The sequence below is a fragment of the Apteryx mantelli genome, chromosome 2 (assembly GCF_036417845.1).
Source record: "Apteryx mantelli isolate bAptMan1 chromosome 2, bAptMan1.hap1, whole genome shotgun sequence".
Lineage (NCBI taxonomy): Eukaryota > Metazoa > Chordata > Aves > Apterygiformes > Apterygidae > Apteryx > Apteryx mantelli.
The window spans coordinates 138,643,890-138,668,662 of record NC_089979.1 but is presented as its reverse complement, the minus strand read 5'-3'; the positions used below and the strand labels follow the sequence as shown (position 1 = coordinate 138,668,662).

Genomic DNA, 24,773 nt, shown 5'->3' with positions numbered 1-24,773 from the left:
TTTGAAGCTTGTTTAGCTTCACTTGTGTCAATGAGAAATTAAAAGAGCTGGATGCTGGACAGCATCTGTCCGTGATGAGTATAATCATAGATGGCAACATAAATGAATTTCTGGCGAACGTTCTCATATCAGCAGCAATGGTAGTTATTAGCAGGGTTTGGTGATTTAGACCTTTGTTAATGATGTTAGTGCCTGTCAGTACTGTACTGGATACCTATTATCTTTTTAGCATTTATGTAGTAGTTAAAATATAGTAGACTCTCCTCAGAAAGTTGTGGAGAATTCTTACCTCTGTGGAACTGAAATCAAAATAGTAACCAACACTGGAACTAACTTGAACCTTTTTGTTGTTAGCTAAAGATCTCCTAGCTGGACATGCTGGTGTGCATTGCATGCTGATGTGATATCTGGGTATTGCAAACAGCTGCAAGCAGCCTGGGTGTACTTCATTTTTTATGAAAAAGACTTTTGACATCAGTGCGTTTAGTAGCTTGGAAATTGTTTCCTGCTTGCAAGACCCTGCAGTAGAGGGCAGGGAATGCTGAAATGCTCCTGCAAAGTTTAATGGCAACAGGATACCTGAACCCCATGTAAGGTATACAGGAAAGGGCAGTTGGATTTGGGCAGGAGTTTGAATGACTGTGCTACCTCTGACTTTGATTCTCACTAATCTTAGAGATGCCAGACTTTTTCCTTATGAGCAAACACTGGCCCACAGGTTTAAAAAAAAGACCTCAGTCTTTCTGAAGACTTCCTGTAAGCTTCCTAGGAGTAACTAAAGTCAAATTATCAGTCAGACTTTGGGATGGAAAGAATTCTTGTGAAATTAGATTGGTGGAAACCCTATGGATTTTTCACCTGCTACACATTTGCCTTCTAACCTGGATACTTTTGCATACTTGATTCTTGAGTGCCTTGCCATTTGGTGATGCATTTGCCACTCCTGCCCTTCATCTGTTTGGGCCTCACATATGCTGGCTTTGAATCTAGATGGATTCTGACTTTATATACATTGCCCCCCCCCCCCCCAGCCCAGCATAAAAATAAAACATTGAGTTTCCATATCATGCAGCAGCAAGTTGCCTCCTAATACCTTGAGCACACCTGAGGGAATGGAAAGAGGTCTAGATCATGGGAGGGTGGGCAGTGACCTTGGTGCAACCTTGTGCTGTCCTCGGGCAAAATGGCCAAAACTTAGTCTCATGCGTGGGCTCATTCAGTGCAATCAGTTGGGAGTTTAGGAAAATATGTTCCTGAAGGCACCCCTTCACTCACGGAATAGCTTTTTCTCTTCTGTTTTTTTGTCATGTATTTTTTTAACAGCCCAGGGCCTGCTCTTTGGCCAAGAAGGCTGCATACAGCTAAACTTTCTCCTTCTGGCATCTCAAACTGGGGTGGGCATGCTTCCAAAAATTTCTTTAGAAAATTAAAACATGACAGATGTCACTATGTCACTAATAGTGACAGATGTCACTAATATGCAGAATTTGTTGGTTATAACTTGTTGCAGTTTTCAGTGTGCACACTAGTTCTTTGTCCTTTCACTTATTGCAAGTTAGGGTCTTTTCTAGCAGTGTCCTTGGATTAGTGTAGATTCTAACTTTTTTTTTTATAACTCAGTGCAATCAAAGTTATCTAAATGTATTCTCTAACTTAAAATATGCTATACTTGACTGGTTTAAGCTAAGCTAGCTTTCTTTAATGGAGAAGTTTCTTCTTTAATGAAAAACTGTTTACAGATGAGCTCTCTCTGAAGTAACTCTCTGGTAACTAGTCATGATGACAATGTTATTGCTAAAGAACTGAAACTGTATAGCTTTCCGCACCTACTTATAATGGTATATGAAAACAAAACAGGGGCAAACATAATAAAAAGGTAAAGATAAACTTGTCAACCAGAGGAGATCTGCTGGTTTGAAAATATGAACCTGTAGGTTGAGACGCTCCAATTTTTCTTTTTCTTCAGAGAAAAATGATTCCCTTGTTAAGAACAGGGCAAAGTGGTAGAACTACAGTACTTGGCTTCTTGGCCAAATTCACAGGACTGACTTCAGTGCTTTGCTTGGAAAAGTAAATCTGAATGACACAGCTGGAATATATGCTCAGGCTAGGAACTGAAAAATGCTCCTTGCCCCTGTGCAGACAATGTGTCCCACTTCCTTAGCTATATGGGGGATAGCATTCTTGGCTATACTTTTCTCTTGAATGTGTACAGTGACAGAGCTTTGTAGGACTGTGCAGGACAGAGGCACCTAAACTTTTTACTCCATGAGAAAGGTATAGCTAGTTCTGTTGAAGCAAGTTTAGTTTGTCTCAGCTGCAGAACTAAAGCTGGCATGGTAGTTTCTCCTTACAACTGTTGGATGCGCTTTTTGCAAAAAAGTTTTTGAGAATCTGGAATTAAATAGTAATTGTGTTAATTTCCAAAGAAAACAAATCAAGAGTCTTTTCATCAAATGTGTTTGGCTACTGCCTGAGACTGGAGTCCTGAGTCCTCAAATCCTTATTTAATTTACTTTTTTAAATTTTTTCCTCCCATCTAACGCTTTGGAAGTTTTTACTTGAATCATTCAAGTACTCCATCTCTTAACAAATGGACTCTAGACATGGGTGCCCAATGTTACAATAAAAGTTTGTTCTAGATAAGGAAATGTCAAGTTATGTAACTTGACTTTTCTAACACTTCCCTTCACTGCTTTTTGCCTAGTAAAACTTATGCCTGTGTACCCTAAAACTGACTATGGGCAATGGTGCTTTTCTAGATAGCTAAGCTAATCCTCCTCAGTTAGTTTGGGTTACTGGGCTTGCCCTTGTTCCCATTACAACAGTGAAGTCCATAGTTGTGAAGGCTTTAAGCTGCTTTGGCAAAACAGTGGCCTGTGCAGATCTTGCCTACAGCAAGTATATGGCTAATATCACAGCAAAGTGCAGCCCAGGTGGGATAATTTCTGGACAAACTAACTCAGCTGCTGGAATGATGTTAGCATAGCAAGGTGATCAAAGCAGGCTCACACTGCATCTTGGTAGTGGTATCTGTTCTTAACTTAGCTCAGCACTTGTTGTTTGGATGTCTGCACAGGCATTGAGGGATGTCTTTCTAGTTAACTGACTCTAGCTACTAACTGACTCTTCTGCTCAATGGAAAGACTATGCTAGCTTTGCAAACAGACCATCAGGTATGTCTTGTGACAACCACTTTTGCAGACTAGCTCTGTTAGATACAGGATTTCAGGGATCTGACAAGTCAAAGTTTGACAATTTTAAATTTATTAAAATGCTGGTGGAAAGGTTTGAACAGCACTATTACTGCTCACTTTAGGGTTGATGCTCACTTGTGTTTTTTTAGCAGGTTTTCGCTGACTACTTTATTGCACAACAGCTGTGAGACTGAGCCATGGTAATGGTTCTGATATCTAATGATGCTCCAAACCCAGTTTTCTTGGACCCTGAACCCTGTTTGTATAATTACAAGCAATAAATCTAAAGGATCTAGTTCCAATGGAAAGGAATAACCATATTAAAACATTAGCAATAACTTTACACAGACTGAAGTCTGAGAAAGAAGAACTTGCAGTGTGGCGATATGAATCACTTGAGTGATGGGGATTTTTTTTAGAGGTTCTTGGATTGTATTCTGATTTCAGTGATTTTTCTACCTCTTTTGGGCAGCCCTCATTGCTTTCTCTTCCTTATGCCTCCATTATTCTTTGTCCCTTTGGCATCTACTTCATCCTTGCTGCTTTCTTACTGTAGGTTTTCAGTGCCCATGTGCCCCACAAAAAAGCCACAGTGGTGGTGTTGCTGCTCCTGGCAGATGTGGAGTAGTGTTATGATGCTTGGGAAAGGGGTTTGTGGGTGGAGGGGGGTTGTGTGGGATTTGTGTTGCTGAGCCACTGATGAGCTAGCTCCTCTCTTACAGAGAACAAGGAGAGACTCCAGTGCTTGCCCTTAGGTACCCTGTCCCCCTCTGCCACACTTTGCCCTTTCCTTGTATCCTGCTGATGGGCCTCCTGTAGCCCCAGCCCCTGGCTGGCATGTGATCAGCCTCTCCTCCCCATTGCCCAGGCTTCAATCTTATTCTTATATACAGCCTGCTTTGCAGAGTGAGTAGGCCATCAATGCACTAGGTAAGGAAGACTGTTTTGCCACAGCTTTGGGAACAGACTGATCACAAAAGGTACTTACTTCATCAGGGCATACTTTGTAGCGGAGCCCCAAAGCTGCTTTTCTTTCTCCTAACTATATCAGGTGATCTAATAAAAGATATCTATGCAAAATATCCTTGCTTGTGCTATCATGTCAATAGGAACAGTCAACACTTTCCTAGACTATAAAGTTAAAATAAGGTGGTGAGTTGCTCTTACTCTTAATATGGTTTACTGTCTAACCAGTCTTATAATGTTACCTTCCTGGGGGTCTTCACACTTCAACTTGAGTGCAAAAATGGGCTACCACAGACATTTGTTACACTAAACTCGCTTCACTGAGATATATTATTGTTTAAAGGGGTCGAGAAGAGAGAAATTCAGCTTTCGCCTCCTGTTTTCAGCTTATGATGTCTATTTGCAGGTAGCTAAGAAATGGTCAAGACAGTGCTTTTGACAGTGATCAAGGTTATCATGTAGTGCTCTGTCATAGCACATACAGACTGTACAAGGTGCAGAAGATGGTGTTTGGCTGTCACAGAAACCATTTCTACAACAGAGTTCAAAGGTACATATTGGTGCTTAATAGACATAATCTCATCTTGTTTCAGGAAAGGAATGTACCCAAGATGAAAGCACAGCTGCGGCTATCTTTGCTGTTCAGATGGATGACTACTTAGGAGGAAAGCCTGTACAGAGTAGAGAAATTCAAGGATATGAGTCTACTGAGTTTGTGGGATATTTCAAAGGAGGAATTAAGTACAAGGTAAAGAGCTAGCTGAGAAAATGTACTCTTACATATGTAACACTGTCCCCCAAAGTAAAAACAAATCTTTAATGGACTTGAAAAAAACAGCATTGTATGCTACTGAATGTTTAAGAAACGCTTTCTTAATACTTAGTGGTATTAGATCTGTTACGTGTGCTAAACTATGAGTGCAGTACTTAAGCTGATGTACTCTGTGCACCAGCCTTTGCTGTTAACTGCAAACCTGGCCCAAATGTTTCCCCTAAATTAAGCTACCCTGAGATTTTGTACTTGTCACTAAGGGAGCTCACAGCTGGGACTTCTTGTATTTAGGAGGTAATAAATCTCAAAGAAGCCATTTCTATGCAGTGGACTGGATTACTTTGTTCAAATCCAGAATCCAATATGTTTAAGTGGTTACAGACATGAACACAGTGGAAGAGGCTGAGACCACCTTGTTTTGGTCAAAAAAAATGTACTTATGCTGTATGGAATAACTTTTCCAGTACTATTGCAGTTATCTTTATCTTTGAGGTAGCTAACAAAAACAAAACCCCAAATACTTTTCATGAAAACCTCTTATATTTTAGAAAGCTGATGTTCAGTCAGCTCTAATATCAGCTGCCTCCTTGCCATGCCACTTCAGTAACTTTGGAAAGGAACATCTGAGCCATCTATGTTATTGAAGGAATAAAGTAATGTATCTTCTGAGAAATATACTGTGCATTTTTCTGTGGCTGTGAACTTCTGTGACTGTGTAAGCTGCTTAGACCTACTAGATGCTCTGGGAGACATCACTCAGTCACTATTTTTTTTAAAATTTGTTATGGAGGTTTTTAACCTGTCAGTCTAAACAATCAAACTGAAGTTTTTAACCTTAGTTTGAGTAAGAGGGCTTGACAGTGACCTGCCTGCTCTTTTCCTTTTTTCTTCCTTGAGTGGCTGGCTGCTCCAACCCAGAGTCTGCATATCCTGGAGGAGTTGGGAATACTGCCCCACAGGACCTTGTAGCCCAGCCAGTTTATAGGAATAAGTTAGGCTTAAATTTATAACTGTTATAATCAATGTTTTATTTCCTCACCTGGTTTGGTGTTCTTTGCTTGGTTGCCTGCTAAGTAGCAAATATTTCAGAAAATTTCAGAACTGCTATGGAATTACCTCTCCCTTTAGACATAACTAGACATTAAAACCACCTAAACTTCTGAGATTTAAGAAGTTGGGAAAATCCACCCAGGAACTGCATATTTTGTTTTCCATCAGTCTCTATTCAGTAACCTAGTCTGTTTTGTCCTAACAGTGAGGTTCAACATTACCTTAACCTTAGGATGGTGCAGGGGAGAGTGCAGTAAATCCCATTCTCCTTTCTCGCTCACAAAAAGCTTAAAAGCAGACTGTCTGATAAAGGCTCACAACATGAGGAAGTTCAGCTGCAGAAGTGTTCACCATGTCTATCTGGTCTGTGGTCAGTGTTGTTAAAACTGTATGCGATTCTGGTTCATCTCTCACTGCATAACTTTTTTTTTCCTAGCTAGTTTCTCAGCTGTAGCAAAAAGGTAGTTTGCAGAAACAAGGCTGAAGTAAAGCTTGCTGCTTTGTGTTTTTTATTCAGGCAGGTGGTGTTGCCTCTGGATTTAAGCATGTTATTACTAATGATCTGAGTGCCCAGAGGCTTCTGCATATCAAGGGCCGGAGAGTAGTACGAGCCACTGAAGTTCCCCTTGCTTGGACCAGCTTCAACAAAGGAGATTGTTTCATTATTGACCTTGGAACCGTAAGTCTTTCACAGAGAAATAAGTGCTGAAAAGTAAGAGCTACAGCATCTTTTCTAAGGCTTGAATTGTGCCTTAAAATATACAACCGACTTGTCACTTGCCCAAACCAACTGAAAGACTGCTTCAGAAACTAGTTTTAGTATTGCAACATGTTGCAGGTTCAAAACTGCCCTTAATGGTTTATGAAGTACACACATTGTGCTTTAGGAAACAATTGTCTTCCACACTCAAGGCATTAAGATTTTTTTTTTCTCACTGATGCTGATGTGAGAAGGATTTTATTCCTCTAAACCTTAAGCTGTTCACATGAAGTCCTTTCTGACGTTGGTGCTAGCCACAAATGGAATGGGCAAAATTACTGCTAAGGTTCAGAACTGAACACGGAAATTGGACTTTTTCAAAAGCTCAACATGAAAAAGTGAAAATAGTTTATGTGCAAGGTAGCAACAGCAGCTGGTTTTAACTTTTACATTTCAAAAGGAAGTGGTTAAATAATTCAAGATTTCAAAGAAGAGTTCCCTAAAACATTGAAAAAGGAGTTGTTCTGAACTCATGTTATAAAATTGACTTTCTCTGGAAAAACTCCCTGGTGTGACACTTGGATTGTGAGGGACTAGGCCTTCTAGAAAAATAGTGTCAATTCCTAATCTGTGTGCAAGTGGTTTTTGGTTTATCGTTCTTATGGTGTCTTCCCTTCCCTACTTAGGGGAAGATATTGGTATTGGGCAGCTATATTGATTATGCTTGCCAGATTTTTATCATGCTCAGCAGTCTTCAGATTAGAAAATAATACTGGTTAACACTGTTCTCCTAGTATCATTCAGCTCCTCCTGATCTGTATGCTCTGATCATCTGAAACAGCTAAGGGATCAATATCCAAACCATTATCTCTAAATGTGATGTCTATTAAGGATGCATAGAAGATCCAATCATCTCCCAAGGGAGATTTGTGAAAGGAAGTAGGGGGATATTGGAGCTACATTTTGGTAGAAAATGCTGCTTTTGAACTTGGACTGTCACAGGACTTGGTTGTGTGTGGGTGTTTCTGTTTGTGGGTATTTGCATGGTGTGTGGTGTCCCCTCCCTCCCTGTGGACACCTTCTGGAGTCAGCTGTATGCCATGACTTCCACTTGCCCTGGTCCTTTTTGAGCTCTGGTCACTCAGTTTGCATAAAGTAATTGCTAAAGTCATGCTGCAGACATGGCAATGACTCTCAAATGCCCTATAGCTATCTGGTGATATTACATGTATATCTTAGGGTTCATTCCTCTTGGTGAATGCTGTTTGAGGAGAGCATTGTCATTAAGCAATTGAAATGTAATAACACATTAGTTTCTTGACTTCTAATACTGAATGTACATTGTGAGCCTTTTCTGGTATAACTGACTCTGGCTTCTGACTTCCTGTTTGACAAGACAGAGATCAAGCAGTGATGTAACCCTCTCTTGGTAGGAAGAAAGATCAGATGGGAGCAACATCTGTATCTCTTTACCATGTGTTATGCTATGGGGGAGTGTTGGTCAAATCATATGACTGATAAGTTTTTGGTCTTGCTTTACTGGTGTTCTGAGTGGTAGATTTTTCTTGGATGCATAAACATGTTTGGGGCAGGGAACTGTTTCAGCACCCAAAAATTTTTGGTGATTTCATCTTCATTTACTTCGAAATATTTCAACACATTTGCTTTTCAACTCTCAAGAAAGGAAATTCTATTTTTACAAAGATGAATATGTGTAAGTCTAGCTGAAGTGTCTATGGAGAAATAGATGTTTAGAACTTGCTCAAGGCTTCCACTGTGGCACTATTTTCTGAAAACTATATTTTAGATTGAAATTTTCCATGACTAGAGTTCCATTGTAAAGACATCAAAGGAGCTCTTAATCAAATTTAGGGTGGTTCTTAAAAATTAGGGATTTTTAGCTCAAGGAGATGTCTTTAATAACTGAAATAAAATGAATGAGTAGGGTTGCTCTGAGCCTCGCGATTTATCACAGGGCACTACTGAACCATCAGCTGAGAATAATGGGCAGTAATGGCATGAAATAATGAGATTATGGCCAGTACTTTTAATATCAAATTATTGTAGGTTGTCAAGTAAGATGAATTTCTGGTTAGCTAAGGGACTGGGAAAAGTACTTCTTAGAGAGATGGTCTCCATAGCACTATAAAACTGCTTGTGCAGCCCATTTCCTGTTAACTTTATCAGACCAGTCATCTAATATAATAAGAAATCATTTATTTTTCTCATTGAGCTCAATTACTGCAGTACTTTAAACCTGTGGTCTGAACAGATAAGGGATAACTTAAAAAAGCTGCTAATCAGGAACAAAACAATGATTGGCCACTAACACTTCCCTTGCTGGTGACAATTACCTAAGTATGAAAGCTTCTGTGTGCATTTCCAGCTAGCTTCAGATAGTTTGGGTTCTGATGTTTACCTCATAGCTAACTATGTTGTTTACAAAGCCGAACTTGCAGCATTTTAAGCATCCTGCTCAAATCTTATCAAAACATTTGCCTACTTCGAACTTCCTAGACTGGAGTAGGAAATAGCTGCAAATAGAGAACACATTAGCTCTTGGGCACTGATCTGAGTCACTTGCTGTTGGAAACGTGTAAAGACCTCTATCCAAACAATCTTCTGTAAGCCCATGACATGAGCACTACAATTTCAACATTTCAGTGCAATGAGTGATCATGAGGATCTCTGCAATGTCAGGCTTTTTTTCTCTCTCCCCTGCAAGAGATTTACATTCCACCTCTGCATTTGCATCTGGGAGTCCCCTTGTAAGGGAGATTTTTGGGACTGAGCAGGCAACCTAGGTACAAAGCAGTTGCTGAGAAGGCTTTGTACAAGACCTGGAGTAAAGAGCCTAATGCTGGGTGCTGCTTAGCACATCCTGTCCTGGTATAGGTGTGCTTGAGCCCTCTCAGAAGCCATGGTTGCCTGCCATGCTGCCCATCCCATCCTTTTGGCTGGAGGCAAATTCACTGGAGGGTGCTGAGCTCTTCCTTGCCTCCCACCTGAGAGGCACCAGGACATGTCTGGCAGTTCTTGGCTGCCATAAACTGTCTGGCCCTGTCCTGTGCTGTCTCCCTCTACCTCTGGAGGATGCATGATGCAGAAGCAACTGTGTCCAGCCACCTTCCCTTAGTCACATCCCTCTTTCTCCTCCATCATCTAGACAAATTTTTGGAAAGTGAAGCAGTGGGAGAGGGCATGGAGAATGACTGAGGAAGGGAAGGAAATCACTGTGGCATTCAGTGGATAATATTTTTTTTTCTAAGCTATCTTAGTATTAGCCAAATGCATATTTTAATACAGCATATATATTTGATGTGATGTGCTAGATACTTATCTTTTGTCACTTATCGGTTTAAAGAAGGGAGGAAAGTCCTCAGTATTGAGGTTCACTCTGTGGATACATTGGTCTATACTGGCAATGTACAAAATGTGAGTATTGAGGGACACTAATAATATGGGAAGGACTGAAAGACTCAGTGAGAGAAAGGGTAACTTTCAAAACATATGTGGCAGGAGCAATGGGAGTAGCAATATAATAAAACTGCTTGAAAAGTGATCAACTGACTTTGAAAGTTCCTCAACTTGATTTGAGGAAACCGTCTGCAGTAGGAAGGCCATCTAAAGTTACACCCTTGGTGACCTGTAAAAATATTCTCTAGGCAGTTGTTCAGATAGAAATTTGTGAAGTATAAAGTTTAATTCTGACTGGTTGACTTTCTTCTTGAAGGGAGGCAGCAACAGTGCTACTCACCAAGAGAATGCAGAGGGCAGGAAGAGGGCTGCATATCACTTGACCACTATAAGGAAATTGAGACAGTTCTTCCCCCCCCCCCCCCAAAAAAAAAAAAAAAAGCATAATGGGTGATAAATGCTGAGCAGTTCTCTGAACTTGGGCCTGACCTATGCCAAAAAGTTTTGTCAGTACAAGCATAGTTCTGTTAAATCTTACTGCTGTCCCCAAAGGAAGTGGCTGTCAGGAGTGCAGAAGGCTAGGTTGTAGCTATACCAAAAGTTCAGTAAACACTGAAGACAAACTGCACTCAGTGGTCTGTCCTTCTTGTTTCAATGGTGGTGCTTCTAAACTGTGGTCTGTAAGCAGCTAAGAGGCTGCTGGATTGAGATTTAAGAGCATGCAAAGTGTGTTTAAGAAAATCAGTTTGCTATGCCATACAGCAATCGACATACATGGCTTCTCAAAGGTTCCATAAATCACAGGTGAAAATCATGATGTCAGAAGACAGAAGAATGGGACTGAGTAAAGCTTTTGTGACCATGTATTCACTGATGTGCTCCTACTTGAGCTTCTCACATAATGTAGCATAATTTCAAGTGGGGAAGAGATGGCTCTCGCACAAAGACACTAGAAATACATCAAGCAGAAAGAAGACTGGCTTTTTGTCACTTATAAATTGTTAACTTGCTATAGACTAAAATACTTAACTTTCTTCTAAACAATTTCTGCTTTTTAACGGTAAAGATCAAGAGGACAGATACCCAATAGTCATAACCATAAAATGGGTATGAGTCAATGTCACATTGCAGCCTTAAGTACAGTTGTAGCTTTGCTTGCTTCTGTAATCTCCCTTGCTTGCACTATCTTTCCTAGGTGATCTTTCTACCACTTTCAAGAAACCAGTTCACAATCAGCATATTAATCATTTTATTATAATGTCACTGCCTGGGAATGAACAGGACTGGAAGAACAGATTCTTGCATGTGGGAGTCTATCACCATTAGTTCTGTTTTTCTGACACTACCAACCAACCACTTTTTCCTGTTTTTCATTCATGTTTCTCCTACAGCTAACCTCTTCCCCAGTCTCCCTCACCTGAGAATTAGAATATTGGTCATGCTGTAACAGAGTTGCCAAACAAGCAGCAGAGCTTGCAGAACTAAATACCTTTAGTTCTTTAACTTAGTGGATTATTAAAAGCTGGGAAATATGGGTATATCTATGCACAGTATATCTTAGTAAACGGGCATCTTGTATTACTCTGTTCTTAGTAATCTGACTTTCCTGTGAACCAATTACTGTTACAGTTTCAGTAGTGTAAGCTTCAGCATTCTGGAAATAATATCATGTTCCCAAAGTCATCAGATGATGAACAATAACTATTAAGCCTCTTTTCCTTTCAGTTAAAACTTCATGATTTGCAGTTTTCCTTCATACCATATGGACAAGAAAGATGTTTTTCCTTTTTTGCATGCAAACAGGGACAAAAACTGGGATACTCAATGTCTGAGAGCTTGCTGAACCTTCTGGTGGATAGGCTATACATGTATGCATAAGTATTTAGGCAGTGTAGTTTTCTTCCTGGTGCTGTAGGAAATCCAAATTCATTGCATTGCTGCTTGAACTGCTGTTACTTAGAATGGCTGTCTTACTGGTACTCACCCTTTGGGGCACTGTGGTATAGCAACAAATATTCCCAGAATGCACTAACAAAACAGTTAGGTGCAAGAGGAAAAAATGAATATAGTGTTTAACTGTGACACATCTGACTTTTTTTATCTTGACAACTTGTTCCAGTTGAATCAAATGGGAGACTCCTAAATTGATTACCAAGATGCTATTGTAATTATACTAGGGCCATTCATGGTGCTCTCAGACAGCATTCTGGCTGAATTAATTCAGAGTTTGGACTGGATTATCAAAACTCTGCAACTTTCAAAGGCTCACTGTGTTAGTTTCAACAAATGTAAAAGGCAGATTTGATGAATATGTGAAATGATTTTTTTTCTGTGTGAAGAAGTCAACAGCTGAGACAGCAGTAAACACTGAATAATTTTTACTGAGAAAAATGGCTCCAGAAGCCTACATTAACCTTGTTCAGCCCAAACAGTCTTCTAGTATATATGTCAGTTTCTGCAAAACTGAATTAGTTATTGAACTAACAAAAAGTTGCTATATTTGAGTCACTTATATTCAGCTTTATTGCTCAGTTATTTTTCCCCACCGTTTGGACTCTTTCCTTGGTTTAGCACTTTTTTTTCTGGCTGAAAATGAAGCTATATACCCTCTTGCTTTAGGGGTCTTCATTCAAAGCTTTCAGAAGCTAGTATTTGAGAACCACTGGGGTGTAATATGCACTTGTTTTAAAAGTAGCTTTAATGAAAACTGAAAGCATTGGAAGCACTTCTGTTTGCAGTTCTCATAAAAGCTCACTTTTCAAGTCTGCTTGCAAGTTCACATTTTGTATTGACATCATTCCTTTTAATCTACCCATTGACTTTAACCTAAAAGACTAGACTTTAACAATGAAGAACAGGTTTTTAACTAAAATGAGCTGTTGCCTTATCAAAAAGTTTAATGACCACGAAGACAATGGAAGGAATCCCATACGGATGTGTGCCAATTGTTTTGATACAACAGGAGCATGAGAGACAAAAGCTTTGCAAATATTCATGCATGTTCGATCTGCCTGTAACTTTGCTAGGTCCTTCCACTTCTCTCAAGTGGGATTTTAGGTTCATTGAGTCATAGCAGCACTCATTTTTAATAGGAGTACGTTTTGGGGTGTGTGGGTTTATCTTTGTTTTCTGTGACTGTTATCTGGCCAACTCCTCTGGGTATTCCTGCACTCCAGTGCCTCTTGTCTTGACCCATCTCCTTTCTGTGCAAGCCTGGTCAACAGAAACCAGTGCACCAGGAAAATACCACAGTGGCTTTCGGTGGTGTGGTTATTTGCCAAAGCTCTGATCTGCTTCTATCTGATAGAATAGAAACAGCTAAGCCTAAGAGAAGAGAGGCGTTAAGGCAATAATGACCTTACAAATCTTTTCTTTTTCCTGGCATCTATCCCTTTTGTGAGTTGTGGAGTTCATATGAGCAAGCAGCTTTAGCTGAAACTTCTCACTAAGCCTCTCTGCTTTGTAACTGTGCCTGCATACGTAGCACTGGTGTATGTCAACCAAAGACAACTTCCTGACAGACATATTAAGTCAGCACAAGCTAAGTCATGCTGATGCTTAATTAGAAGTGCTAGCTTTTTAAGGTGAGCTGACATTACATTCCTGGCAAAGGTGCAGGGGTTTAGGCTCAGTCAGGGCCTGCCAATGAAGAATGGAGAGGGAATATCGTCTTGTGATACTGGCTTGATGTCTTTCCTTAATGAAAGCTTTATTTTTTTTTGATCCTTTAAGATGAAGGAAGCTTTAATATTTTTAAAATACTCTGCTGTTATTTTCTAACAACTGAAACTTCACAAAAACTTGCATCAAAGTAGAGTTTTGAAACCTATTTAACTTGTTTAGCTTTTAAATGCCTTTCTCAATTAGGATTAAACAAATCATAGTGCAGTATGCACCTGGAAGTTGCTAGGATCTTGAACAAAGGTATAGGATTTGAACATTTGTATGTTCAGGGCATGTTTGTAACTAGTATTAAATTGGGTCCTTCATGCTACTTGACTTTTGTTTTCTTAGCCCTGGCTTAGATTCATAGAAAGGACATAGGGACACAGTATAACTTTTTTTATTTGCCTCCAGTCTGAGCAGGCTGCCCATTGAATAGAGGTGGCTTGTGTCAGAAGGGAAAACTTGTTTTTATGTCACTCCTGAAATGAGCAGCTTCTGTTTGTTTTGCCTTCTCTTGCTCTACATCCAAGTTAGAGCTAGAACAGGAAGGCAGGAGGTATATTGGAGAGGGATTGTGAAAGTTCAGGGAAAAGTGCCATGGTATTTTTATAATCTCAGTTATACATAAGCCACACATAATTATCCTGCAGTACACTTCTGTGTGGAAGGTAAGTGTTGCATCACTCTCTAATGCGCTGTAGTAAACTCAGGTGACTGGCTCAAGGTTGCTTTGCAAGCCTGTAGCTATCGGGAGTAAAAGCTGAGATTCCTGATACCTGGAATCTGTTAAGTTCCTTGTAGCTTATGTGTGCAGGTGTTGAGCCCCTTTTCCCCTAAAACTCCAGATCTCAGAAATGTGTGGAGAGGTGTGATCTGTTTCCATGTATGAGATTGGCTCTGATGTTGCAACGAGAGGTGGAACAGCTGACCCACTTTCTCTTTAATCAAAAACAAACAAACTGGAAAGCAAAGAATCCAACAACCAGACAGAAACCTGGACTTCTGCATATGAAGACCAGTCATGAATTTCAGGACTTGAGCTAAACTTATAATTTGGATTTGTAGTCTTAAAACTCTGCTCTCCTTGTAATTCTAGCAATTATACACCTTTCTTTTCTATACATGGCAAGACTTCTTTTTTGATATCTTAGTCTGCCTGCTAAACACTTACAGGTGGTCACTGATTATTCATCATAACATTTTCTGTTAATTGTATCACTGATCCAATCTTGATACTGATATCAAGAGCCATGAATATCAGGTATCAGAGCAGTTCTCTTCCATAGCTAGTCTATTTCTCTTAAACTGTTAACCAGATTTTAAAAATTACTGCTAGTAAGACTTCTGAAAATAAACAGGGCTTGGCAAAGGAATTATTGATGAATGAAGTTCCTTTTTTTTTTTTGAGGGGAGTGAACACTTGAGGTCTAGTTTCATTTTAACAGAAACATTTTTTTTGTCAGCCTGCCAATTCAAAATATGGTTACCAAAACAAGGCTAAATTTAGTGAAGGTGCAGTACAGTTTCAGGATTGTGAAAGAACTGAGTGAACTAGAGCTAAATGCCATATTATGGCCCTAGTTCAGCATGCACTTTTAGGAACATGTACATGAATAAAATACAAGCCGGAAGCTCAGTGAACATGGTTAGATAGCTAGATGATTCTGGATAGGTATGTCTGATAAATGCAAATATAAATATCAGCATTGTCAAGAAGCTGCTCTAACTCTTAATCCTGTCTCTGGATTTAAATGCATAAAAATATTCCTGGAGATTGAAATGAATCAGTTGTATCAGGAAGGCAAACTTGAAATATCTATCTGAACTTCTATCCTGAGACCTCAGAATGAGTTATCTGAAAATAATTGACAAGTTTTGTTTTACTTTAGAACTGAAATAGCTAAATCTAAACTCCCAGGAGCTTGTAGAACTCAGTATTTTGTTTAACACTCTTGTGCTTAAATATAATAAGTATTATACACTTTCATGGCTTTTGGCTGTTCACTCCCATCTATTAAATGACACATTTTGTACTTGAGGGTTTAATTCCTAGGGTTTTGATAAAGAATGCTGCCTTTATCTTCAAGGGCTTGAGAACATTCAGATTCTTGCTTTCTCCAACTTTTTTAAATCAGTATTAAAATCAGGGAAGATGGGGCTTTAGGAATGATATTGCTCATCTGTATGTACTCTAGATCAAGAATGTTTTCAGATTGACTGCTTGTTCAAGCCAAGCTTCTGCTGCTGCAGTAGAAAACCTGGGTTCCATTTATTGCCTGAGGCTTCTCAGGGTTACAGCTGATAAAATTGCAATTTTACTTAGTTTGGGCCAAAAGTACTTGTTCCCCATTTTAACAAAATGTGTATGTAGCTTAAATAACTTCATTTTTTTTCCTCTTTCCATCATATAAGTTGAAACAACCACACATTCAAAATGAAATTGTATCAATGGTGTTTTTCATGGGAAATTTAGCAATCTTTTGCAAAATGAATTCTGAAAACTGTTTGAGGGACTAGTTTCTTGCAGTAGTTTAGGACCTGTAGTGTGCAAATTACAGGGTCTGAAAGTAACTAAACTGTTGTAGGACTGAATTTATTGTATATTTTCCTGTAGAGATATGGATTCAATAAAGAAAATGAGGTCTGCATGTCAAAAATGTGAAATCCACTGCTGTAGATCTTTAAAGCTCTTTCCTCTTCCTCAAGCTGTTTTGAAGCATACAGCTGGTAGGCTTGTATGAGAGCCCAGCTTTGTCATTAGTTATAGAACTATTTATTGGCAAAACTGGTGAAAAAATAAAGCTCTGAAGAAAAACCTGGGAGAAGATCCTGTTAATGGTGGCTAGCCAGGACAGATCTTGCAGTGGGACTGCTAGGAGATGTTAAAGGAAAATGTGAATTTATTGCCTGAGAAATAAAGGTCTTTGTACTTTATGATGACTAAGTCTGTTTCCTGTGTGGTCGGTACAATAAATAATCTTTCCAGCATTCTCATCTACAAAATGAATGATATCTAACCTGTTTGAGGTTGCACAGCCAGTTACCAAAAGACCAAGAGAAGACTGACACATACGACTGAAAATGAAATTTTCACTTTTCTCAGTGACCTTCATGAGTTACAGCCTATACACTGAGATAATACAATAGCTCCCTAGCCTCCTTGGCTATTTTTCTGCATGTGTTTTCCTCCTCTTCCCTATTGCTTCTATTTCCCATGGGAAATAAGGAATTCCTATTTATTGCTGTTGGCTCTCTAATGATCCCTGTTTTTTCACATTGCTTCAAATAAGCTCAACTAGTAGGAGATAGACCAGGAATAAGCTTGAGTTCTGAAATTTTGTGAAACAGAAGGAGTATGTGTTTTGGAAAGTTGCCCAAAACTCAAGAGAGGAGAGTTGGAGAAGCACATTATCAATAGTAACTGTATTGAAAAATCTGGTCAAACTGACTTTCTACATACACCCAAGGCAGTCTTTATTCATTAATGCTTCAGATGATCCTGTTTCCCTGAGTATCCACAGATACTTTTAACATTTCCACAAGAAAAACTATCTAATCAGATTTAAAACAGGGTTCAGATAGGAAGCCAAGTATGTGTCTCCAGATTCTGGATTAGAACCAAAATGTGGAAAATAGATTTTTCCTGTCTCAGATCTACAGTCAAGTTTGTAAAGGCAAGCTGAAATCCCCATGGCTTTTGTTGCATAACACGTAGAAGTTGAAAGGGATCCAGCCCTGGGAATCTGTCTAATCCCAAGATAAACTTAAAATATCCTTGAATATCATCCTTGAAGGAAGCTCCCAAAAGGAAGGGGAGAGGACTTGGCTGTGAGATCAGTGAGTCTTATTTTTTGTCTAAGCTGGTGAAAAGTAAATAAGAGAAATTACTAGTGGGCTGTCTTGCATGCAGATGGCATTAATATTAGCTGGATTCTAAAGGCTTGCATCTGCTAGTGCTGAGAAGCAGTACTTCATCACTCAGTTGTCTCAAGCCAGCACTTCAAGTACTATTAAATGATGATAGTCAGCAGAAATAGCATAAGTATACAGTCAAAAATCTAAGCTGCAAATAGTTGTATATACCCAGTAAAACTTTTAGACCTCAGTAACTTATTTGGTGAGGACTCCACTTAAATATTTTTCCTTACCATTATTTGTACCATACATGGACACAAGCCAGTTCAACCTTTTCTAAAGATGAAAGTGACTGTTTACCTCTTGTTCTTGCTACACTGTTTGGGCTACTTGTTAGAACTCTGTGGAAAAAATCATGTGACTTCTCTCCAAAAGTTGGAAAGGTGGGTAAAAAAGCAACCAGTAAAAGCTAATTCCCTTCCTTTGGCTACTTCTTCCAGTTCAGCCTCTAGTGGTTCTGCATCTTATGTTCTGGCTTTTCTTAGTAACATTCAAGACTGAAATCTAAATTCTTTGTCCTGAAACTTTCTGTATTTAGGATGAATAATGAGGTTTAACCAAACTTGGGGTGCTTGGCTTGTGGTCTGTCTGGATTAGTCAATCTTAGGCTGGTTCTAGTGGCCCTCCTCCCTGAAAGCTTGTGGGAATAAGCTCTGCTCCAGATGAACTGCTCTTTCCTTCTCATGTGAGGATCATACCTATGCAACATCTATTCAGCTGTGTGATAGGAAGGGCTGGAGATGGTACCTAGGACTGGGCTGCTGCCACCAGAGCAAGCTTGCTGTTCAGCCTGAAGAGCTGTTGCTGCCGTGGCTGAGGCATTCCCAGTAAAGGGGGTAACCATGATGGGGTGAATTGCTCCTGTGACAGCAGCTTATTTTTAGCTGCTGTATTTTCTGAACGTAGGCTTTTCTTAAACAAGTCACTTATGAAGATATTTGTGATAACTGAAGTTGGGAAGGGCTCACATTAATCTGAGGTCAATAAATTTTCATGTGTATCAGAGCAGCTGAACCCTGAGGAAAAATCTTCCAGTTGTGAAGACACCTACACTGTCTGTTTTTGCTTGAGCTGGTTTCATGGTTCGATGCAGCACAGTGAGTGACAAGTATCCTTCTACAATAAAAAGTCACCAAGATAAAAATTAGTTATAAAGATCTTATTTTACTTCTGAGTAGCAGATACAATCAGTATTTTCTTTAAGGTTTTTGAAATGACTTTTTTTTTCTTGCCAGAGATGAGAACCAGCACTGCTGAAGTAGCTTAGATAAGAAACTACTAGATACAAAATAAAAAAAATCTGCAGTAGCAAACTCTTAAGATTTTCAGATTCCTCAAATAGCTGAGATGTATCCCTATTTGGGATACAACTCAATCAAACCAAAACTGGTAATTGAGACTGAACAGTCTCTTATAATGTGGATGCTATAGTGAATTACACTACATGAATATCTTGCATATTACCAATATATAGGTGACTTAGAAATACTTTTCAGAAGACATCTGGTGAAAGTTGATGTATTTCAATTATGTTCTTGTGGTTCAGATCCAGTGAGACCAGATGGCTATTAATAAAATGCTAATTTTATGATTTTGCTCAGTGAGTTGTTGCTAATGCATGTGCTTTTAATTATTATAGGAAATCTATCAGTGGTGTGGCTCAGCATGCAACAAATATGAACGTCTGAAGGCTACTCAGGTTGCTGTTGGTATTCGGGACAACGAGCGGAATGGAAGGTCACAGTTAATTTCTGTGGAAGAAGGAAGTGAACCGGAGCGACTTATACAGGTAATGTACATGCAGTTCATGCAATTGCTGATGCAGCTGTGATTAAAATGCTTTTGCAGCTCAGGAGCTAAACAGGGTTGGGCTTAATCCTGGTGTTCTTCAATGAGTCCAGGACCTCAGAGTGAGCTGGTGGTAGGTCAGTTAATACTGCTTGGATTAGGAGGGAAAAAAAGGATAAAGATGCTGGGCATTAGAGTCTGAGATAATTAACCAGCTGAAAATCCTCTTCTGAGGACTAAGAATATTTGCCTTTTTGGCCTACAGGTGACTGAATTAACAGTAGAGTTCATGCCTGAACTATGCTATCTGCTTCATATGACGAAAGAGCAGGATCAAGGTGGAACAATATCAAACAGCTGGAAGTACTGTGTTTTGGATGCCAGAAAGTGTAGCAAATTGCATGGGATCAAGCACGCTGCTTTGCATCACCACCCCTATTACAAACTCTGCACATAGCTTCTAGTGAGCCCCTTCCTCTTATGTTTAGAAAGTTTAACTATTTAAAAAAAATAAAAACAAATATCATTTGGATTTCAGAACTGATCGAAGTAGGGTGCAAAAAACCCCCCCAAATTTATGTTATTTTCAGATCTTGTGAAAACTAACCAGCACTGCTGAGCTGTTGCAGTCCACGTACTAACTTAGTAATAAAGGCATTATCACTGGCATTTATGTACTAAATTTAGCTTTTTCCATTCCTCCTCTAAAGAGGAAGGAAGAAACAGGGTCATAAAGCAGTCCTTCAGTAAAATGGAAAATGTACATTTGAGACAGAATATTATCTTGTACTTCAGATTAACTTCAGGAAGCAATGCTAATGGTATAGGCAAGTACGCTGTTATTTTTTGATGATGATTTTATGCTGTTTTGTCACATGAACTAGTAATTGCCTAAGTAGCAAAGCATGCCAGGTGCAGAGCCTCCAGCTCCTTGGGCATACTAGCCATGATGATGGCTTTGTATGATCTATCCATATGCTTGCAAAGACATTTTGCCTGTGGGTGCCTGTGTACCCAGGCAGGGGAGGTGGCATTCAGCTCACTTAAGTTCTGTGGAGGAAAGGAATCCCTAAACCTATACCTGGCTTTTGATCTCCTTTCATAGACTTCTCAAATCGGCTCTGATATACTTTACATCAATAATTTTTATGAAAAGAACACATGGTTGGTTGAGACTTTGAGCCCAGCCTTCCTGCTCCTTACCTGAAATTTGAGAGAGTTGCAGCCTGCTGCAGGATGCGGGCCGTGGCTTGGTGGCAAGTGCTGAGTGGCACAACAGCACCGTGCCAGCATAGTCCCTAGGCAGCAGCGTCCTATTGCCCAGCCCACCTTGGAGTTTACATTTGAAGCTCTGGATGGGGTTTCTGATTATCTCATCTGTGAATTGGGCGTGTTGATCAGAATAGCTGCACTTTGCACCTCTTATCTGACTTACAGTTGCAGATGCAAATTCAGACTTCTGTGCAGCAGCAAAAAGGACATGGGCCCACTGCAGAGCTGGCCTTGAGGAGGTTGGCTTTCTCCTCCCCCTTAAAGGATATGAGTGGCAGGGATATGATGGCCTACCATGTCTATCTATTTGCCAGACTCCTGCTCAGCTGTGTACCACTGTTGTTTTGTAGCAACCTTGACACACAATTAAGAGCAGGAGAAATGACAAGGTTGCTTTTTGATTCTGTAGTGCATTGTTACTATATCAGGGAATAAATCTTTTTTTTCCCACTTGCCCAGCAGTGTATGAAGAAAAGTTTCAGCTTGTTCTTTTGGGCTACGAATAGGGAGGGAAGATGAGTGTTATTTCAATGCAAGTAGCTTCACTGCATTTATTGCCAGCCATACAATGAGTTTGACTCAAGTGACTTTGTCAGCAGCCAGGGCCTGCTTTCTGGCTGGACACCCTTGCTCTGGGACACCCACACAACAGTCTGCAACTCTGCCTGGGCTGTCCCAGTCACTGCAAGCTCTGACAAAATGTGCTGCAAAACAGCCAAGAGGATAGCCTAGCAAACATATGAAGCCCATTAATCCACATTCCTGCTTAAAGTGTATCCAGTACCTTGCCTTCATTTTGATTTCTCCTTGCTCCCACGAAATCGTCTCTAACTTGCCTATAGTGCTTGCCTAGGCTGACTACCCTGAAAATACTATGCTTGTTTATTCCCTCAGGATCGCAAAGTGTGGGTAAGAGGAGGGGAGCTGCCATTCCTTTCCCTAAAGAATACATGAATAAAATGAGTGGTAGGGAACAGTAGCAGTCTCATGAGACCCATGACACAGTGAAACATCTGAGGGCATATTTACTCTTGAGAGGCCAGCCTATTATTGTTATTTTGTTTTTGCATTGCCAACTGGACTTGAGAAATCCAAGAACTGTTCTTTTAGCTGTGGGAACTAGTTATCTTGGGCATAGCCACACTGTTTTATTGGATGTGCAGGCATCACTTGTCACAGAAATTCGTTTTCTATGATTCTAAAAGTGCTCAGACCTTCCTGGGGATCTGGTGTCCCATATTGCTTTCTCTCCAAAAGCATGACAGTACACTAAGTTTTTCCAAAGCAAACTTCACAGGTCATGCCAAAGGAAAACAAACTGAATAGTCTTTTACCTAGAAGTAAGAAAAACACTGAAGTTGGAGCCACAGAAACTCTTAAATCCTGTAGAGGTACACAGCTTCTACTGAGATTTGATATTTAACCTTTATTTGCTGTGTTTTTGCTTAGTTTATCCTTGTGCATCTTGGCTCATGTGACTTAGCTCATGACTACTACTAAACATGAAAGGCACACCACAAAAATGAGCTTATGAATCTGCACAACAAAAAAACAGCTGGTCTGGCAAATTATTCACAGAATGTTTGTGTAGTGAGGAGGAAGATTTCGGTTTACTGACGTCTGAATGCTATAGATGAATGATCAAATACACAGACATTACTTATTGCCTCTTGTTCAATGCTTTCCAGCATTGACTGACAAAAATGTCAAACATTGTCAGTTTGATTCTGCTTCTTTTCTCACCGCTATTAAAAGAAACTAGCTTAATTCTAAAGGTGAGGCAGAGCTTATAGCCAGTGTTTACAAAAGCAAGTGACTTGACCTCATAATATGCCCAAAAGGAAAACAGATCTTTTGGAACTGCGGTGGAGGATCTGTGGAGAGCACGGATGGATCTGGGAAGTGACTCTCACAAGCTCACAAGGAAACTAGCAAGCAGATTTCAGTTTTGGCATGGTCTTGTCCCAAGAACCAGGATAGTGAGGCTTCCATTCCAGAAGTCATGAGACTGAGAGATCCTCAGATATCATTTAAAAAAAAACATTTTAAACCACTGTGGTTTCTGACAAAAGCTGAACAGTGCCAGAGCCGTCAAAGTAAGGCAAGCAGAAAGCACGTGCTGTTGATTAATTTAGTAACCTAATAGTTTGGCTAAGGGTAAAATGGGCCAAGATTGACATACATTTGAACTTATTGGTTACTCAGACTAGAAATCGATTTTTGCCATCTCCATCTTTCCTAGGGGGAAAAAAGTTAGTTCTTTTTTCTAATCATCTTTTTTCTAACAAAGAAGAAATCACATACTTCAAGTAGTTTTTTTTTTTTTTTCTTTTTCCCTTCTCTCCCCTCATCTGGCATCTAGCTGAAATCAGAAAGAGGCTTTCCTGAAGTTATCTCCTCTGATAAATGTCAGGAAAGATTCCCCCTCCCACAAGTTAGAAATCCATCTGCTTCCACATTAGTGGTTTGAGTTCTTGTGCAACACTGCTAGAAGAGTGTTCACCAGGCAGAGGTTGACAAACATACCACAAATACCAATGTAACAAGCTGATACTGATTTTTATCCATACTCCATTAATATCCCAACTAGTAAAGCAAGACTATTGTGCCAATACCCCACCACTGAGGCACAACATGGAGACTAACTATCTACTCTAACAAATCCTGCTGGATTTTTGCTAATCCCATGGGAGGGGGTAGGAGGCAGCAGAAGCAGTGCTCCCTTTCCCTGACAGCCGGCTTTCCCGCTGGGAGCTGGCAGTGGGTGAGATGAGCTATTTTGACAAGGGCAGTTGCCTGTTCCCAGCTGCCACTTTTTTGGCAGGGACTTGTTCAAGTGGTGGCAACCTGTTCCCAATTTGTCCGTGGGAAAGGGAGCTGGCTGGAGCATGCTGTGGGCTGGGTGAATTGCTGTGGCAGGTCAGCAAGATGTGGCTTGCTTGCCCTAGGAAAGGAGAGTGGCCAGAGTGTGCAAGTGGCAACCCTTTTCTCATCTGCTGTCATGGCCAGGGGCCACTTGGGAACACACAGTGACCGTCTTGTGCTCACACTCAGGAAATCCGATGTTTCCAGGACACTCAGGCCTGCAGTAGGTGTGCAGAACATCATCTGAGATGCTACAGGAGTAACTAGAACTCTTCCACTGTGAAGATGAGGCTGGAATTTTCCTTACAAATACATTGAAGGTGTTTATCTATCTGGTTGCACATCCCTGTTTGCATTTTACATGAGATGCTGACTGGTAGGTTTAAATAAGCACTGCCGTACAGGATTGCTGCCTTGGAAATTTAAAAAATAAACTGACTACCTTGGACAAATTGCAGCTGTTCATGCTCAGTAACTGTGGTGACTGTCCACGGTCACAGCCGTCTGTAATAAACCTAATCAGATGCCAATTCTATTTTGATTTTCACATGTAAACAGCTGAACAGTTACTCATTCTTGCTGAATCTTGGGCCTGAATGTTCCAACTGTGTAATGGAGAAATTTTTAGCCTCATGAGACCAATCCAAAAATAGGACTTAGCAATGCTTGAGTCAGTTTTGTGACTCTGGAGTGACCACGTTAGGGCTAAAGTTAACTCCTCTTTTTTTCTTTTAACCAAGAGGATTGAATGGTTTAGAAAGCAACGTAGGATTGAAATCCTCTAGGGTCAGCTTCTAGCCCTGTTGGCTATTTCCTTGGACATACTGCTTTGATACTGATTTTTGTCCTTCTGACTGCTTCCAGTAGTAAGCAGATATCTCACAATGTAGCATTTGTATACACAACAGATTGCTGATGTAACCTGAGGTCTGAGAGTGCAAGTACAGTAACAGCTAGCAGTACTTAGAACTGACTTAAAGTGATAATGTGAACAGCCCAGCATTAAACTTATTAGCCATTGTCTGGTACACGGGTATTGTATTTTCTAATTGTGGTTTGAATATCAGCTCTAATTCTGAAGAGAAGATAAAAGCTAGGAAGATGAACTTAAAAAATAACTTCCTATGATTTTACTACTCAGGAGCATTTTGAGAAATGGTGAATG

At 40.0% G+C, this 24,773-nt stretch overlaps 1 protein-coding gene across 2 annotated transcripts in view; it reads left to right on the top strand.

The window, feature by feature from the left end:
* Positions 1–24,773, top strand: part of SCIN (scinderin) — a 57,096-nt gene that overhangs the window by 1,170 nt on the left and 31,153 nt on the right. For both annotated transcript variants that reach the window (XM_067291636.1, XM_067291637.1), the window contains exons 2-4: positions 4,757–4,911; positions 6,503–6,664; positions 19,323–19,472. In XM_067291636.1, coding sequence (XP_067147737.1) covers positions 4,757–4,911; positions 6,503–6,664; positions 19,323–19,472 — 467 coding nt within the window. The remainder of the gene's footprint in view (positions 1–4,756; positions 4,912–6,502; positions 6,665–19,322; positions 19,473–24,773) is intronic.